This window comes from Dunckerocampus dactyliophorus, chromosome 19 (assembly GCF_027744805.1).
Source record: "Dunckerocampus dactyliophorus isolate RoL2022-P2 chromosome 19, RoL_Ddac_1.1, whole genome shotgun sequence".
Lineage (NCBI taxonomy): Eukaryota > Metazoa > Chordata > Actinopteri > Syngnathiformes > Syngnathidae > Dunckerocampus > Dunckerocampus dactyliophorus.
Window position 1 is genome coordinate 9,577,622 of NC_072837.1, and position 20,553 is coordinate 9,598,174.

Consider the following 20,553-nt stretch of genomic DNA (forward strand, 5'->3'; position numbering starts at 1 on the left):
AACGGGGGCCAAAGATAAAGGGATAACTTAATATAGTTACAAAAAATGTTTTTTGTAAAGAAAAACTAGTAGTGTAAAAAATAAAAATATTTGGGTTTTTTTAGTTTTCTGATTAAAATGTGCTTTTAGAATGTGCCCGCGGGCCAATGAAAAAAAAAAACAGCAAAGGGCCACAAATAGCCCCCGGTCCTCACTTTGGACACCTCTGTGTTAGGAGTTATGAGAGTAAAAAAAAAAGGACAAAACAGCCCATAGAGTTCCTTTTTATTAGATTAAATCACAACACAGGGTGTAGTGCAGCCATGTCGTCAGGAACACAATACATGCTACAAAAGAATCCTTGTACACAGTTGCTTTTGCTTACATTTGGTATCTTCATCGCAACCACAGAGTTGCAGTTAGAAACACGGGCCAAAAAAAAAAAAGAAAACAACTAAAAAAGGTTCAAGGACCGACAAGGACAAGCCACATTGCTGAGGAATACTGCAGTACTGTGTATTAGGACACATAGCTCATGATGCACTAGGCTGTGTACAGTTAAAGTGTGCCAGGTGGACTTACTGAAAGGTAACAATGGGCTCTCTCAGGAGGCATAACACATTTCCAAACTTTCCCCCACGCTGGTGCGACCGTGCATCCATACGACGAGAGAGCGGGGCAGTAAAAAAGTACAAAAAGCCGGAGTGGTTGGAGGGTGAATTATTTTGGACGCGTCCTCTTGTTACTGTGACAGTAAAGTTCCTAAAGGAATGAACTGAAATGCAGCACAAGCCTCGTTTCCCATACCTCCACCCACTGTTTTTAATTGTATTGATATGCAACCTGCAAGCTCGAAAAACGTGATGGCGACTTGGGATCGGCATAATCAATTAGTCGATAAATGGGTGGTTTGTTATGTAGTCTGCATAATTGCTGAGTTGAGTTAAAGTACATTCCCGGAGGCCGTTGTAAATGTTCTTTCAATAAAAATGTGGGAAAAGACACAGTTTGATGTGTTACTGTTTAAAAAAAATCACAATTAATCAATCGTCAATTTTCCCCATAGTAATTAAAGGATGTTAGGCTGTTCTTGTCCCGTGTTTGGGCCCGTTTTAACACTCACATTTTGGTGCGGTGGAAGAGAATGCACGCGAAAGAGGCACGCTTGCTCATGCACAAGCACATGCATGGGCACCCAATCAATTTGACCATTCCTCCAGCCAGTCAATAATGATAATTGCCGCAAAATGTGGAAAAGTGAGGACTTGCTCATGCACGAGCGCATGCTGGGATGTTTCCTAGAATGAAGTCCTCCCACCAGTTATTAATGATAAGCTCACGGTTTCTTGTGACGGGCATCCAGTCAAGATATTTCCGACGATCAATATAAGTCCTCTGACCAGTTATTAATGTTAACCAGAACTGTTTCATAATCAAAACAACCACAACAAACTGAAACTTCAAAGCCCACATTATGCTTGGTTACTTGGTCATGCCTGAGCAGGCACTTAGCCGGGATGTTTCCTTGCATGACGATGACAATTCCTCTCACCGGTTATTAATGATAGCCATAACCTCACATCGTCAAAATTGTGTAATCAAAATGAACTGAACGTCAAAGCCCAGAGTACACTTTCTCACGCACGGGACACCTAGCCAAGATATTGCCTACAATCAATATGAAGAGGCCTCTCGCCAGTTATTAATGATAACCATGAGTTTGCATCATCAAAACAATCAGACTGAACTGAACATCAAAGCCCACGGTACACTTGCTAATGCATTACCACCGAACTGGGATGTTGCCTACAATTAATGTGATAATACGTCTTGCCAGTTATTAATGATAACTGCAACCTTATATCATCAAAATAACCAAAACAAAGCAAAATCATCTCCAAACTCAAAGCCTACGGTACACTTGCTCATGCAGAGCACACGCATGGGTCCTCAGCCAAGATATTGCTTACAATCACTATCAGTCCTCTCGCCAGTTATTAATGATAACCACAACTTTGCATCATCTAAATAATCAAACTGAACTGAACGTCATAGCCCACGGTACACTTGCCCATGCATGAGCACATGCACAAGATGCAGCGGCGATGTTTCCTCTCACTGGTTAATAATGGTAACCGTAACCTTTCATCACCAAAATAACCAAAACAAAGCAAAGTAATCTCCAACATCAAAACCCACGTTGCACTTGCTCATGCATGCGCACACACACGGACACTCAGCCAAGATAGTCTATAATACGACGAGTCCTCTCGCCAGTTATTCAGGATAATGGTAACCTTGCATCATCAAAACAACCAAAACAAACCTAACGTCAAAGCTCATTGTACACTTGCTCATGCACGAGCACACGCACAGGCCCCCAGCCAAGATATTTCCGGTAATCAATATGGCATGTCCTCTCACCAGTTATTAATGATAATTTAGCCTTGCATAATCAAAATAACCAAAACAAATCCAAATGATCCCCAACGTCAAATCCGTAAGCACACTTGCCCATGCATGAGCACATACTCGAGCCCCACATGTTGATTGTTTCCTACAATCAATATGTTAATTTCTTTCACCAATTATTATCGAGAACCGTAACCTTACATCATCAAAATAATCTACACGAAGCAAAATAATCTCCAGTGTCAAAGCCCACGGTATACTTGCTCATGCATGAGCACATACACGCCCTCAGCCAAGATACAGTATTACCTACAATCAATATGATGAGTGCTCTCACCAGTTATTAATGGTAATGGTAACCTTACATCATCAAAATAACCATAACAAAGTGAAATAATCTCCAAAGTCAAAGCCCATGGTACACTTGCTCATGCATGAGCACATGCACGGACATGCAATGCAGCCATGTGTCAATGCAATCGTTCCTCCCACCGGTTATTAATGATAACCAGAATGACTGAGGCACGGTGCGATAGAACAGGCCCAAAGTGAGCGTGTCATTAAGCAAATACCCATCCCTACATAGAACCTCTCGAACTAGATGCCCTCTCTTTCTGCTCTAATTTCACCTCGGCTTGCCTGTGTCTAATACATCCGACGTGCGCCAGTTTTCCAGTGAAAGCGTTTAAATGCACAAGGTTCTTAGCGACATCTACGACAGCGAATGTACGAGGACACATGCTCCCACGAGTTCAAGCGGCGGGAAAGAAAACGTAGCACGAGACCACCCGGTGAAAATGTTTTCCTCGCAGGCGTCAGCTCGGATAAGGCTTTTCTCGTCTTCCATCGCAGGACGCAGAATGACTTTAAGGCGGAACTTAAAGGCATGCAAAGTAACTACGAGTATATTTTTCTTGTTTTATATATTTTAAAGTGACGTTACGAGCATGTTTGAGCAGGAAACCACCTGTTGGAGTATCACCTAGAGCTAATATTTGACGGACAGAGGCAGATGCATGATGGGAGGAATTTGGTTTGGTTTGGTAAACACGTACGACTAGCATCAGTGGAACAATAAATATAATATAGCGGCAAATCCAGTGTAGCACGTCATTGATGCTCCAGTAGAAACTTTCTGGAAAAAAAACTGCACACTTCACATTTTGGCATTTGATCTTGGAGTAATTGAAATATATATATTATTTGTGCATGGTGTTAACATGTAGTGTGTGTGTATTGATTTTTTATTTTTTTATTTAAAGCAAATAACATTCTCATGCACACGAGTGTTTCAAACACAAGAAGCAAGATCCATTGAAAGGTAGTCCGAGCATATATTTATATATATATATTTCTTTTTTTTTGTTCAGTGGAAATAGCTGCAAACTGAATGGAACATGAAATTCTTTCTGTGCAGTCCGTGGCAGCGGCGGCGGCGGCTTGGCGGGGTGCTCCGCTCGCCCCTTCACCTTATTTCTGGAGGTCGCACTGCAGGAGTAATACGATGGAGGGGTCGCTCTTAGCCGCCTCTTTGAACTCCTCCAGCGAGATCTGATCGTCGTTGTTCTTATCCATCTTGGAAAAGATCTTGTCCACCCTCTGCTCGGGCGTCAGGCCGTCCTCGTTCATTTTCATCATGATCACCGTGCCCACCATTTTGTAGATTGCCTGCAAGGAGGGGGTGGAGTTATTTTTATCATTGATTAAATAAATTGATTAATGAATAAGTATCACCGGTACATGAGGGCCTTTCCCTTTTCCTTGGGCAACAGCTGTTCCGCCTCCGCCCTCCGGGAGGCGTTCAAGGACAAGAAAAGCCCACACAGCGTGGCTAGTTTTCCACTTCCTGTTTTTGGACCCCCCCCTCCAGCTTGAAGACATCATATGAATTGGCCTGCAACATCTAAGACATCCAGCAGGTTTGCCTCACTGTGACTCATTCCTGCAAGGCTAATCCTACCAATGGTCACCCTTTTTGTTTGCTGTACTGTGACAGTATGTGTGATGCCACACTTAAAGGGAGGGTCAATACTGAATTGTAAATGGTAAATGGTCATGGTCTTTCACTTGTAGAGTGCTTTTCCACCTCCAAGGCGCTCAAAGCGACATAAAGACATGAAATAATTGAAAACAAGACAGTCGAAAAGCAGTGAAAGCGTATCTCAGGGTCAGACATGATTATAATAATGCTTGTAACATGTCAGTTTGCGTTGTGACACTTAGTCAGGGTGCATGAATACATTCTTGTATATGTCCTTCATCGTTTCACCGCACTGTTTCAGCCCCATAACCAATTTTCAGCCGGATTTCACACACTGTTTGTGGCCTGCTAGTAACTAGCTAGCTCCCAAGCCTCACTTCCAAGCCCCCCGTGGGGCGTCGCTGGACATTCTTCCAGATGGCTGCATTTCACATTTTCGAGTTCTAACAATGTTGTAACTTTGATTTTAGTATAAATTGTACATCTTGTTGCTCACCGTTTACTTGGCTCGGCTCGACGAGAGCAACAGCTTGTTAGCAAACGCCAAAAAGTTGGCTTCTTGGCGTTTCCTAAACTTTTTCCTGTTATGATTGACTGTCTTAGTAATAGCGTTTTACGAAATACATATTTGAATGACTTCCACATGCAAGAACGGCGCATCTATGCGGTATTTTTGCACTGAATTTTCATTACTTCTAGTTACAAATACGCTTGTTTGCCCCCCATCTCTTTGAGGCAGGGCTGTGTTTGTGTGTATATATATATATATATATATATATATATATATATATATATATATATATATATATATATATATATATATATTTACACACACACACAATATATACATACACGTGTGTGTGTGTGTACATGAAAAAAACGTACCCTATGTAGTGTGTGTGTGCATACAGTATGTATGTACATATACAGTGGTGTGAAAAAGTGTTTGCCCCCTTCCTGATTTCTTATTTATGGCCACTGTATATGGGGAAAAAAAAAAACACGGCACGTCAACACGCCACCCCAGCAACATTAGATTTTTCACTATACGGGCCTAGAAAAAGTATGGACACCCCTGATTTTTATATATTCAAAGACAAATGTTTGTGTTGTTATTAGTTATTGGTGTCAACATTTCAGTGTTTTCTCTTTACATTGTACATTTTTGCTCTATTTTTGACATTTTTGCTGTTTTGTCATTTTAATGTTATTTCTATTGTATGTGCTGCTGGCCAACAAATGCCGCAAATGACCCCCCCAAGCCGCACTTTGGACAAGCTCATTGTAAATACATGCAAAATAAATTGTATTTAGCTTTTTTTAATGATTGTCTAATAATGTCCTAATGATATTATACTATGTTTGTTGGTGTATCTAGGCTAGTCATGTACGTTTGTCAGGATATTTTTTTATTTTTGTATTAATCAGTCTCAACCCACGTGTTTTTTTTTTTTTAACATTCAGATTTGGAGTTGTGCACATTGCTTCACAGTCCTTTCCTGCATCAGTTACACAGTATAAGTACAGTATGTATCGCTGTACATGACCCTCTTACCTCAATAATCTCCAACATCTCCACCCGTGTTATTTTGCCGTCTCCATCCAGGTCATACATGTTGAAGGCCCAGTTGAGTTTCTGCTCAAAGCTGCCCCGAGATGTGATGGACAGCGCACAGATGAACTCTCTGAAGTCGATGGTGCCGTCGCCGTTCTTGTCGAAAGTCCTAAAGGCGTGCTGGGCGAACTTGGACGCATCACCGTAAGGGAAAAACTACGGGGAAAAGACAGACAAAAGGTATCTGACAGTTATTAAACACATTCTTCATTTCAGTTTTACACATTAAGAAACAATTACAGGCAGACAGTGCATATTCCTGCTGGAGAATGTTGAGTGAACTGACTTGTGAGACAGCGTTAAAAGCAAAGAAAGCAAATCTGAGAATAGGCGAGGGAGTGAATACTGAACCCCGAATAAGCGGAGGTCTATTCTATGTGTCCTGATTGATTTCTGTCCAGGGTTTGTACTTTTTTTTTTTAACTCCGCTCCACACTGTGTCCTTGCTTATGTGTGCAGCAATCCTACAAGGAAGGAGACAAGGACACTGGACTAGTCCCGCCTGAGCAGAGCTGCAATCGCACTGTCTGGAATCACTACAAGAGAGGAAACACATGAAAAGACGTGTAGGAGGTACACTTGCAAATGTGTAAAGATATTTATGCTCAGTTTTGAGCTCATTAGCTTGTACAGGTGTACCAAATGTGGTATGTTATACTGTGGGTGGGGAAAAAAAACACAGAAAAGGTGAGTGACTGTCTCACATGATGATGTCCAGCCACTCTTGATGCTGGCAAACCCTGGAAGAGGAAACAGGAGGAGACGTGCATGGCGTTGGCTGGAGGATGAAAGCAGTGATGGAAGGCGGCAGGCGGAAGCCACCGCAGCCCCTTAACTAAGTGCCAAGTTACGAAACACGTTGTGTTACATAAAATCATGAGAGAGGAAAAAATTGGGACAAGAGAGGGAGGGATGAGACTGTGAGATTTCCTCCATCCGAGCGTGCTCGCTGTTAGAAGCACAGCATGGCAGCAGATGGCAAGGGGTTGGCGCATAACAAAAGACGCATTCCACCAAATTTCCTTGATTGACTATAGTAGATAGTGTGATAATCTACACATTATTCATGGTTTGTCATATACATTTTATTCACTTCCTGTGTAAAGAAAATAACATCAACAGAAATCTATAAAAATGACAATAAAATAGGAGATACAAATAGGAGTAGGAGTTAAATAAATGAATACACGGAAATAGGAGTTTAAAAAGTGCCAGAATGTTGTGCAGTGTTGAAAACCAAGAAATAAAACTGTTAAAACTATGACGGAAGGAATAAATACTAATAATAAATAGAAAAAATAGAATGGTAATCGTCAGGGTTTGATTTATTTGAACGTGCATACAAGTTACATTGGAACACATCACATATTACAATTCACAGTTCCACATGTTCAAAAGGAGTAGGAAGAAGCAAAGCTTATTTAATCCTACCCCTCATACCCCTTTTACATCAATTGTTAATGCATTTGTTCACTTCCTTTATTCCAAATGTACTCTCTTCTGGTTGAATACATAGGAAGATGATGAGGCAATGTAATAATGTAGTAAAATAGTGGTCAAATTTCACGGTAACTACTTCATATGACAATCATAATAAATAATAAGTATGAAAGAGACATAACAGAACATAGTTCGATAATGGGTGTGTACCGACAATGAACTCCCAAAAATGAAAAGTTAGTAATAAGTGTGGGAGTGGATTAGATTAGACTTTGGCCACACAGTCAGGAGATCGGGAAGACCAGGGTTCGAATCTCCGTTAGGCATCTCCGTGTGGAGTTTGCATGTTCTCCCCGTGCGTGGGTTTTCTCCGGTTTCCTCCCACATTCCAAAAACATGCATGTTAGGTTAATTGGCGACTCTAAATTGTCCATAGGTATGAATGTATGAATGATTGTTTGTCTATATGTGCCCTGCGATTGGCTGGCGACCAGTCCAGGGTGTACCCCGCCTGTCGCCGGAAGGCTCCAGCATGCCCCCACGACCCTACTGAGTAGAAGCGGCATAGAAAATGGATGGATGGATGGATGGAGAACATAGCTGGATAATGGGTGAGTACAGGACTCTTCTTCCTAGTACTTTGCAAACATCAACTGCTTGTATTGTTTCTTGAAATTGCTCATGCTAGTGCATTGTTTGAGATCCAGGCTCAATCCGTTCCATAATTTGATTCCTGAAGGTATTTTGCGTTGTTCTCGTGTATAAATGTCTTAAGTTCAATTTTTCCCTGAGGTCATATTTCTCCTCTCTTGTTGAGAAGAACTGTATGACATTTTTGGGTGGCAGGTTATTGTTTGCTTTATGCATAATTTTAGCTGTTAGAAAATGAACTAGATCATCAAATTTTAATATTTTTATATATTAAATATATATCATGTGTATTATATTTTGTTATATATCTGTGTGTGTGTGTGTGTGTGTGTGTGTGTACACACACACTCAATATTAATTTGATCAACTTCTGACGGCGCTCAGTGCTGAAAGCTCAGTGTATCTGCGATCGACTACTCTGGCTTAGTTTGCATTGTCACACACAGAGCCACTGAGCTCCGCCTCCCACATTCATACCACGCTGCTAAGAGAAAAACGATGAAAAACCATGATGCTTCCTCTAGGACAGTGGTCACCAATCTTTTTGAGACCAAGATCCCTGGTCTCGGCCGTGAGGTGCACGTCTATGGAGTTATATTTGTGGGGAGCAAAGGCAGATTTTGAGCCCTATTAACGTCGAATAATTACTGTTGTGTCCACAAGCTGTTACTCCCTCCCTCTCTCACTCGACCTTTTTACTAGTGTGGGGGCAGGGGAGGGTGTACAAATGTACCTCTGGCCGAGTTTTGGGGACTGGGCTTCTTGCTGGGGCTCGTGGGTTGCTGCCTGGATAGTGGCAAGGCGTACGGGCGGGTTCAGAGGACAAAATGTGTGCCAGTTGGTCTGAGGTGAGGGCACTGATATGATAATACATTTTTTTCAAAATGTTCTCCCGATCGACCGCAAAGTCCCAAAGATCGACTAGTAGCTCACGATGGACGGGTTGGCGACCCCTGCTCTAGGAAATGCTACACTGCTTGCTTTTAACGTTACGTTCCTGTCCCGTTGGTTGTTTGATTTGGTTGGCCAGACGTTCTATTGGAGGAGGAGCCAGGCTGCAGGCACAGCTGGCTTGCTCCCAGCTAACGTCAGTGGTAGTGTGAGCTGGAGAAGACAAATGCAAACACGAACACACACTGTTGTTAAGCAGAACATGAAAGCCTCGATAATCAGGCTGCAAGCTGGCACTGGTACCGATCCAAACACTTGGAGAGGGATTGGCAGAGAAGGGAAAGGAGGAGACACTTGACTGGTCGCACTTCAATGAAAACCGTTTCTCACTGACTGGATGCAACATTGGAGAACCAATGAATAATTCAGCCCATGACGGAGCGCGCGCATGCTGGTGAAATCTCACAAAGAAGAAGCTCATCAGGAAGTGAGAAACGGATTTAGCAAGTTTGGGTTGAAAATAACCCCCTTTAGCAGCAACCCCCAGATTCCCATTTGTGTTTGCTTGCCTGCTCTTCAGATAACGACTAAGCTGGACAGACATCGTGCAGCTTAAAAGCTTGCAGTGATGAGCTCGCAAGGGTCAGGATTTAAAATGTGGTGATTTCGTTATTCCATCTGCATTCTGTTGCAGTTTGGGGAGTTGCGCTTTGCATGTAACTGGATTATATTCCGCAGCAGTTATCTGGAAACCAAAAAGGATCAAATCCACCCAAATTGTTACAAAAAAACTATATAATCCCCTACAAATGAAACCGATCTCCGATTTAAGCAATTTAAATCTCTTTCCTTCACTGAGCTTCTTGTTGGAATATGTTTATGCTGTTTAACCATGAACTGTTTTGGAGCTGCGGTTCACCTCAGGTCCTGACAGCACTTTGACAGGACTCAAAAGTGTCAGCGTTTTGCTTGCATTTGTGACTAAAAATAGAGGCGTGCAAATTGCAAAAGGCTTTTAGGAACACTTGTGAGAGTTACACAACAGACCAGTCAACTACTGTCAACTATTAGCCGTCTGTGTCAGAACCATCAGTTTTGAATGTGAGGGCTATGCTGTGTACATACCATCTACAATAATACCTGTATAATTACTTACAACTAATAGGAATGGATTAAAAATGGAAAAGTCCTCCAAGCATGCATTAACAGTCAACAAATAACAAAGCACAATGGCTAATTATGCGCTGATTAGAGCAAATGCTAAATAACATGTTCTTTTGGGGGTTTTGGGACCCCCAAAAGGGTTCCTACAATAGTACCTTAAGTTACAAAAGTTGTAGCACTTCCGCAGTAATAATGAGGCGGGATGGCTTTTATTCAGTGATGTGAGGTGAGGTTCATGGCTGGTGAGGCACTGACTGACTGAATGTGAGGGCTGTGCTGTGTACATACCATCCACAATAATACCTGTATAATTACCTACAACTAATAAGAATGGATTAAAAATGGAAAAGTCCTCCAAGCATGCATTAACAGTCAACAAATAACAAAGCACAATGACTAATTATGCGCTGATTAGAGCAAATGCTAAATAACATGTTCTTTTGGGGGTTTTGGGACCCCCAAAAGGGTTCCTACAAGTTGTAGCACTTACCCAGTAATAATGAGGCGGAATGGCTTTTATTCAGTGACGTGAGGTGAGGTTCATGGCTGGTGAGGCACTGACTCCTTTGGTGTTTTTTTATGTTAATACAGGTTGTTCATTAAGAGGATAACAAGAAAAACAATAATTCACTTTGGTTAAAAAATGGTTTATGAATACCTTTTTTTTCCATTTATTTAACCATTTATGTTCTTATCTTTTATTTGTAAGTACATGCACCCTATCCTTCTCCAAGAAAAGAATTCTGACCACCTCCTGGTGAGCTTGGATATATAATTCTACATCTTGGCAGTCAAATGTATTCATTTATTCAGCAGAGCATAAGAATATATTTAATGCATTTGCCTGCTGCTCTCCAGCTGGTGCTGCTGTTGTCAACCCCCCCCCCCCCACCAAAAAAAAAAAACCCGCTGGCTTTTCCTCTCTATGGAAGGACAGCAGTGACAAGCACCTTCCAGCTCACGCACTAAGCCAAGAAGAGACTCTAGCGGCAGCCTCATCTTAGGGTTCTGGCCTGTATTTGATCAGGCAATGTGCAAATTCAGCGATTTTTTTACTTAAGAAAATTTTGAAAATCATTGGAATCATAAAGAAATACATTTATAATAAAGCTCAATGAACAAATATGTTATCGTTATTCGTTCTTTGTTACATTAACAGATTACAGATTGCCTGTTCGCCCTCGCTCATAAACACAGTATAGTGGGACTGTGAATTTTACTTGTCGTTACAACGCCGTACAGTAGATGGCATCATAACTCTGCTTAACACACCTCATACGTGCCTTTTGTCACTAGATTTTTTAATATTATTTACAAAAATAATACAAAAAAAGCGACAGCATAAAATTCTTTTCTATTTCTAAACTTGTCTCACACATGGCAAATTATGCAAATTAGACAATGACACCGTGATACTTGGCTACTTCCGCCCTATTTGATGCGAAATGATTCCAACAAGAAGCTTTACATTGTGTGTGGTTGAAGTGTAATCCCTACTATTTTCCCATTGGTGCAAAATCCCACTCTATCCACCTACTGTATGTCTTGTTACATATGACGCCTCCTGTGTCACCAGAGGGCTGTGTATATATCGTCTTAGTCTCATGCTTGACTTTACTAACATTGTCAGACGCAGTGAAGCCTGTTTGGAGAAACCCACAAGCCGGACCTCGGGTTGACTGCACTGGCTGTCGCTGCTTACGGTTATTTACATTTCTTTGTCCAAGCATCGTGTCTTCACTGCTTCACTGAGCAAAGCGCGGAGGCTTGGGAAGGAAGAGAGGATGAGAATACATGTATAATCCATTGTAGGGGCATATAACATGTGTGATTGTGTGTGCGGGGCTGCGTGAGAGGGACGGAGTTTGTCCTCACTCTTACATAAACCCACAGCGACATGCAAGGCAGAGGCTGAAACTCAGCCAGCGCATTGCTATTGTTGCTGCTGCTTCCATGGCTTCAGGGTCTCCGCACACACACACACCCACACCCACACCCACACACACATACATGTAAACACACAGGCATACACAAACTAAAACCATAGACTACCTCCAAAAATGTGTCTGTCCAGCTTACAGTAGATCCACGCTATTCGCAGGGGGTGGCACTCTCAGACAACCTTCAAACGGCAAAAAATATTAGTAATTGAGACGGCCACAAAAATGTCTGTTTTGACGCGAACCAACCGGAGATCATGAAACCAAAATGCCTTCCTCACTCAGGGTTCAACAGAAAATAACAAGTAATACATGTGGAACACAAAATGTAACTCCACACAGCCTATGCAGGTATCAGGATAAATGCTTGCACAATAATACACATAATCCCTCCCCACTTTGCGCTTCAAATTTCACGGCTTAAATCTATCATTAAAAAATATATTAATTAACAAACCATGCTGTTTTGTGGTTGAATACGGCCTATTATTAGTTTAAAAAAAAGCATATTTAAGCAAATTTTACATATTTTTGTGCCTAAATTAAGCATTTTAAAGCTTAAAAATGGCTAAACAAACCAAAATACAAATAAATACAAGGCATTCAATAGACGCAACTGTGATAACTTGTAGTATTCTACACTGGTCACTAGGTGTCAGTAGTGTTACTGTAATATTCAGTGAGAGACACAAGCAGCAATGGGCTTATATTGCATGTTTGAATGATCTCCCGACAGACACAATAATCTCTGACACGGGTTACTGCTACGGCCGTAACCCACGCCAAGCTGAAACTCAACTCTGAAGCCCCGACATCACTTCCCGTCCTCCCCCCACTCAGCATTCAGTACACATTTACAGCAACACACACGAGCACGAGTCTTCTTTAAATGTCTTATTTGGTCTTATTATGTCAACTATATTGTGTAAAGTTGATTATAGGGGTGTTATTTCATGTCTAGTGGGCTCTAATAATGTTAAAACCCATATTTAGCATATATTCTCTACGCTATCATTACGAAAATATTCCATTTATGCATAAGAGGTCGGGTCTGCAACCACTTAACCGTGATAAACGAGGGATTGCAGTACATGCATTTTTATAAATTGCCAGGATATCAAAAAACTGAAGATATTGAGGAGAATCAGGAGGTGGAAAAAGTTATATGCACATTTGACATTATTATTGACTGTAAAGCACAAGACTACATCTACCAATTATCCACATATGAACGATTCCCTTTGGATTCTCCTTCTGGTTTATGAAATGTATTTGTCAACATAACAACCTCACAAATGTCTGCAATATTCACAGTGGTTCTATTTCCTGACTGTATTCTAGATCAGATACAGACGTGCAGCCAAGCAGGGCAGCAAGCAGGGTGTGACTCATCGCTTGGCTGCCAGGTTTGGCAGGTAGACCCGGGGGTTGCGCTCTGCTCCTTGTGACGCACTTTGAAGTCGGGCAAAAGTAACCGAGAAGAAGAAGATGGGAGAGGATGTTTGCTTGCCAGCGGTGAGCCCAGGAAGGATGTGTGAACGCTTGGCAATGTACATTCACAGCACAGCTTTTTAAAGCACTCATAATCACCTTCTCTCGCTCATCCAGGCCAAAGACAGTGCCAGATAGTTTAAGTGTGACATGGAATGCAACAGTAACACGCAAAAGCCTATCTATATATTCTGGATGTCTATAATGTGGCTCCAATATTGATACATTGCCCGCATTACTTACCGTAACTGTCATATCTCCTAACATGTTACTGTTGCATGAATTCATGATGTACAGAAATCATTCTTTGGAAGGTATTCGATGTAATGTAATGTAAAGCTATTACTTATACAATGTTGATAATATTACAGTGGATCCCCCACACATTCGCGATTCAGCATTCACACCCACACAAATTCTATTATTTTTTGTATAAACCATAAAAATAATTTTAAAAAATAGGCTGTATTTTCCATAGAAAACACATCTCATTCACCATAAGTTGGTGATAATTTATAAATGCGTGATAATACAGGTGAAATGTACTGCATGCATTTATTACGGTTAAAATGACCACTATTTTTACTTGTCTATGTCTTTATGCTTCACTGACAATGTTTTCTCGTCAAGCGTTAGGACCTCGCACTTTGTTTGACTGTATTTGAACGCACCATAGTTGCTGTGAGACGCAAAAGTGACACCGGATTTTCCGGACTATAGGTTGCTCCGGAGTATAAGTCGCACCAGCCAAAAATGCACAATGAAGAAGAAAAAAACATGTGAGTCGCACTGGACTATCTAAGTCGCTTTTTTGGGGGGGAAATCTATTTGATAAAATCAGAGACCAAGAACAGACATTTCATCTTGAAAGGCAAGATGAAAATGGGTTTTGTGTAACTGTATTAGTTAGCAAAGAACATTGAGAACGCAGATGGACTCCATCCATCCATCCATTTTCTATGCCATTTATCCTCATTAGGGTGGCGGGTATGCTGGAGCCTATCCCAGCTGACTTTGGGCGAGAGGCAGGGTACCCCCTGGACTGCTCGCCAGCCAATCGCAGGGCACATATAGACAAACACCCATTCACAGTCACATTCATACCTATGGACAATTTCAAGTCGCCAATTAAGCTAACATGCATGTTTTTGGAGTGTGGGAAGAAACCAGAGTACCTGGAGAAAACCCACGCACACACGGGGAGAACATGCAAACTCCACACAGAGATGCCCAAGCGTAGATTCCAACTCAGGCTTACAGTTGGACTCATGCGGTGTATTAATAACATGACAAGACACGCGCCATATTGTACACAAACCGAGGCAGAATTTAAACCAAAAAACACGCTAACTGGGGCATACACTATCCGAGGATCCACTGTATGTAATAATTATTTATTTAAGCATGTGAAAAATGTCCAGCAGATAGCCCCATTGAGAATGGCACTCAGATAGTGCAGAAACATAATAGGTGCTGGTAGGCCACTGTTGCAAAGGACTTTTCCTTGATGCGTATATTTACCCTGATCTCCTTTCCTTTTCATTTTTTTGTATTCACTGACTATGTCTTTGGTCATTCCGGCTCGCTCCGCCCCCTCCAAACCCTCCTGCGTAGCGTGACGTGCACGTCCCCAAAAAAAAAATCTAACCTCAGTTGGCGGACTTGCAGTGCATTATTTCCTGTATTTTTGTAATAACAGTGACTGTTGTAACAGACTGATTACTTCCAGCTCTAATAACACTCCTCATCTCTTTTTAATTGCCGTTGTTCACTCATGATGAAGGAAGTTAACAAGCTAAATTGTTGACAAGTGTTGAGGTTGCTCACGGAGTTTACTGGACGGTAAACACCGCCACTAGCGTTTCAGCAGAGAATTGCAAGTCACACACTCAACCCAGACAAAGCGCTTTCCCCTGTGTCTTCCCTAACTGCCTCTTGTTGAAGTGATTGATTGGTGTGAGATTCCGCCACGATGGGGCGGTCCGCTGGTGAAATAGTTCCCCACACAAACCTTCCTTCTCCTCACATTATGTCAATATTCACGAGATTTTGCGTTTAAGAGTAGATACTGGTGAAATTCCACAATTCTGTTAATCAAATCAAATCATAGGGCCCTCCCTGGTTGTGCGATATTTTGCATAATTTTGTAGAGTTGTGTAATAAATAAGGCTGCCAATTCCATTCCTTTGTGCTCATGTTGGAAGATCACAGTCCAAATGTGTGTTGATTTGAATTATTGTGAATGGATTTTTTTCCCCCGAGCAGCGCGGTGGAGTAGTGGTTAGCACATCTGCGTCAAATCTCCGATGGGGCGTCTATTTGTGGTGCTGGCGTGGGTTTTCTGTTTTTGGGCTCATGTTTTTTCTGTATGCTTTCTGTGTCCCTTGTGATCAGCTGACACACGTTTCCTCACGGAAACGGGCTGCGAGCCAGATGATGTCAGCATCTGTCTGTCTCTCTATCTACCTTCCCATTTTTGTGTTTGCCGGAGCGTTTGTGTGGTGAGGCCATTGGAAAACACGCACACACACATGCTGACCTGAATATAGACATATGGATGGATTCTGCTCTGTTGTGATGCGTTGCCTGGAGGCTTTTCCTGTTCTTGGGCATGGGATGTTTGTGCGACAATAAAAGCATACATTCATTTATTTGTGGCGGCCCGCCACAAATAGGTTTGGTGCTATCTGTTCGCCCTCACTCATAAACACATTATAATGGGACTGAATATAGCTTGTCGCTCCAACTTCTTATAGTAGATGGCGTCGTAAGTCTGCTTCTTAACACACCACATGCACATCTGGTCTGTGTTAGCGGGCATTCAGACCCCTCTAGATTCTGTTGTTCAAGAAAACGACTAGCAACAAATCTAGCAAATTTTTCTGGTCTTATTAGAACATGAAACAACCACTTATGCTGTTCACTCACACCTATGGGCAATTTAGTAACCTAATTCAACTGATGTTCTCCTACAATTTTGGATCAACATTTGCTACAAAATTCAGAGAATTATTAGATAAAGTGTCAGCTCCTCTCTTCAACTGCCATTGTTCACTCATGACACAATCCGGGTTTAAGCCCAAAATATGCCTCACACAGTTATTCCTGAATGTTTTTGTTTTTGTCTACCGCTGCATGAAATGAAACCGCTAAGTCCGTAACTTCATGTTCTGTTTAGGGATGTCTGATAATATCGGCCCACCGATATTATCGGCCTGATATTGGCCTAAAAATGTAATGTCGGTCAATGTCGGTATCAGGTTTTTTCCCTATAATGAAAACCAATATAGCCCTTGCAGCGCCACAAGCATCATTGCTGTCGCCATAAAAGTCAACATGCAGCATATGCAACATGCAGATGCTTTGCTTTGCCGTGTTCGAGGTGGCAGGACGTGGTGGGTTGTCAAAACACCCTAATGGCTAGCTCATAGACATATATATACGTAGATGCCGCATCGAGCGCTGAGCTGTATGTCAATGTCGCCACCACATTGGATGTGGCAAGAAGATGCCTCATTCATGTGCTGTAAACCAAACCTCAGACTTAACAATTACCTTTGATAGTATTTGGCCCGTTGACTGCAAGTCACTTTGGAATACATCACATATTACAATTCACTCGTCCACATGTCCAAAAGGAGCAGGAAGAAGCAAAGCTTATTTAATCCTACCCCCCATCTATTTTATATCAATTGCAATACATTTGTTCACTTCCTGTATTCCAAATACACTCTCTTCTAGTTGAATACATCACAAATTAATGAGACAATGTAATAATATGATAAGTAGTAGAAAAAATAGTCGTCAAGTTTCAAATTTAGTCAGATTTCTTGTCACCGTAAGTACTTTATTTGACAATCCTAATAAATAATATGAAATAGACGTAACAAAATATAGTTGTTACCATAGTGTGGTCGTGATTAGATATGGCATTGACAAATGAAATAGAACAGAACATAGTCGGATAATGGGTGAGTACTGGCAATGTACTCACAAAAGAATAAAGAGTAATGAGTGACAAGAAGGAAGAGTTAGTAGTGAGTTAGTAATGAGTGTAGTAGTGTTTAGACATAGCATTGTATGTACATGTATTTATAATAAAACATTGTTTTGAGAGCATAATTTGCAGACGTTGTCGAAAACACTTTATTCCCGCACACGATAGACTTATTCATATGTCTATGAGGTAGCGAGAAACTAAAAAAAACACGGAAATAGCGGCAGGCAGACGCTGTAGTTTGCTTACACGAGATGTTGTTTACAGGCAAGTCGAGAAGCTAATTGCAGATGCTGTGTCCATTAGTTTCACAACAGATGTGTTAATTCCATGACAGGAGATATGTGATGTTACTCGTATCGGTATCGGTTCATATCGTAATCGGAAATGGAGAGTTGGGCAATATTGGCATATCGGACATCGTCAAAAAAAGCCAATATCAGACTTCCCTAGTTCTGTTGTTAAATACGTTTTTAAAACATGAGACAATGTTGCATATTTCTTATGACACAAACCAAAAAGCTCAGTTTTCCCCATCCACACACATCAAACACTGAGTCGGAGTTTTGGAAAATCTCCACTCAAGCCGGAGTTTTGCGTTGTGGCCAATTACGCACAATTAGACAATGACGTCATCCACGCCCCCTCTGCAACCCAACACCACATATAGATTGCAGTGCTGTGGGAAACACTGCCTGCTGTGTATGTTTCAAGTAGTAGTAGTAAATGTGTGTCTGGGAAAAAAATTATTATTTGGCCAAAAGACAGTTTAGTTTATTTAAATTATTACAAATTATTATTTATAATTAATGTAAAGAATATATATTTAAAATATGTATTTATTTACCTATTTTAAATTTTATTTTATTCTGAAACGATGAAAAGAAATACTGTAATAATTGTCTGAAAAAGTTCAACGATAAGTAGGCCTAAAATCTTGGTAAGGGCACTCATGTGCTAAAGTTAACAGTGTCATATCTTGTCTTTGCACATACTTTACCTAAATAAAGTGACAGACAGCACAGAAGGATTTTTTTTTTTAAGTGAGAACAGAATGTAGGTTCAACCCAAACAGTACATTCAGACAGTTATCTCAGCCTGGCAAATGGCGGGGAGGATATCACGCTGTACTTAGCACCTTGGCAGGGGGGACTTGTGGACTGAAAGGTACTGACAAGAAATAGCACACAGATGAGAATGATGGAGTTGGAAAGCAGAAATAAAGCGATGTACTGCAGGTGCACAGGTGTTCGCTCACCATTGTCATGCATCCATGCATGCACAGTGAGGACACGCGCTCCCACTTCTGCTCACATTGTCACACAACTCATCCTGTCATCGCTGTGGTGCGTGACTCGATCGGAACTAATGACTAATAAATAATGCACACACTTGCGTACTTTTCCTGTCGTATGCTTTCAAGCAATCTCCCACACCCTCCCACCAAACATATGACAGCCACCCACCAACTGCCCGACCCCACACACATGCGCAAGCAGAGTCAGTCTTCACAGGAACAATTTGTCCCGTTAATGTGAGGTCACAGCAGGCCCGTTTTTTCCACTTATCAGTGTGCTGGATTTAAATAAAGCCCATCATAGATTCACTGTTGCCAAGAAACACAATAGGATGCAGCATGCGTCAATAATGGGATTGTCCCTGCAACCCACAGGACACGTTTAGATCTGCATTGCCCTTTTTGTGCAGTTTTTCCAGCTTGTTAGAAAAGATTTACACATTATAATGGGACTGTTTATGAATGTAGCTTGCCGTTACAACTCCGCACAGTAGATGGCATTGTAACTCTGCTTCTTAACACATCTCATATGTACCTGGTCTGCCAGGGAATAAGAAGATGTAGCAGTAGGCATTACTGTTGCTAATTTAGCAACTGTTTTTATATCTAGCAAGCATTCAGACCCCTCTAGATTGTTTTTTTCAAATAAGCGACTCGCGACAAATCAAGCAACTTTTTCTGGCCTTATTGGACACGTTTGGAGACTAACATGACTAAGATGTGTGACAGTGCACCGGATGCAGTGTACTCAGACAGTAGGCTCAGCATATGCACTTAAGCCAAGAGGAGAGACTTGCCGCAGCCTCATCTCACGTTTCTCCCTGTATTTGATCAGGAAATGTGCAAATTCAGTGAATTTGACGTAAATGAAAAGCACACTTTTTTTGGAATATTGCCCATCATCCACAATCCTTATGTGAGACATGGACACAAATGTCTTTCTATTTTCTTTGCATTTTAAAGATATAAAAACACAAAAAGAGACAGCTCATTACTGCGTGTATGGGACATACTTATTCCTCCTATAAAGTCATCTGAAAAACTCTCCAAAATACGGCAACAATGCTCCATGTGGCATATTAACCAACCTTGTTAATAATAACAGTATATTCTACGGTACTGGTGCATTGACACTTAGCCATACCACACCGAATAGCTACTAGCCGGCTAGCGACAAGCTTCAACACAGACTCGCCCGTAGTGTGTCAGCGTCACGCTCACAGCACCTCAGACACTACCAAAAGGTTGCCACTGCTGTTGTGTTCTTATTTCTGAGTTTGGAAAAGTTAGCGCTAGGTGTAGGCGTTCGTTTCTACGACGTTGCTATGTGAAATCAATGCACCGAGCAAGGAAGTTCCGGTAATGCTTAGAATGGCCGAAATATACGCAAAATACTGTAAATATTTCATGTTATCATCAATATACTACATGGTCAGAGCATGTATATAAAACCATAAAACGTTGATGGAGGTTATTGGAGGTGTTTTAAAAGCAGTCTTTGTAGGCGGTATAGGTGTATCCCATTACGTGCACTACTAAGCTGTCACTTTTTATCTGTTTTTACATCTTTAAAACACACAGAAAGACATATGTGTTCATGTCTGATATAAGCATTGTGGATGATGGGCAAAAATCCCAAAAAATGCAGTTTTGCTATGAGTAAATGTTAAATCTAAACAAAAAATATATTAATCA

At 41.3% G+C, this 20,553-nt stretch overlaps 1 protein-coding gene across 1 annotated transcript in view; it reads right to left on the reverse strand.

The window, feature by feature from the left end:
* Positions 1-247: 247 nt before the first annotated feature.
* Positions 248-20,553, reverse strand: part of vsnl1a (visinin-like 1a) — a 31,263-nt gene continuing 10,957 nt past the window's right edge. Inside the window, exons 3-4 of the mRNA XM_054761618.1 lie at positions 5,928-6,143; positions 248-4,059 (exon numbers count right to left, since the gene is read on the reverse strand). Of these exons, the coding sequence (XP_054617593.1) occupies positions 3,862-4,059; positions 5,928-6,143 (414 nt within the window). The 3' untranslated portion in view covers positions 248-3,861. The remainder of the gene's footprint in view (positions 4,060-5,927; positions 6,144-20,553) is intronic.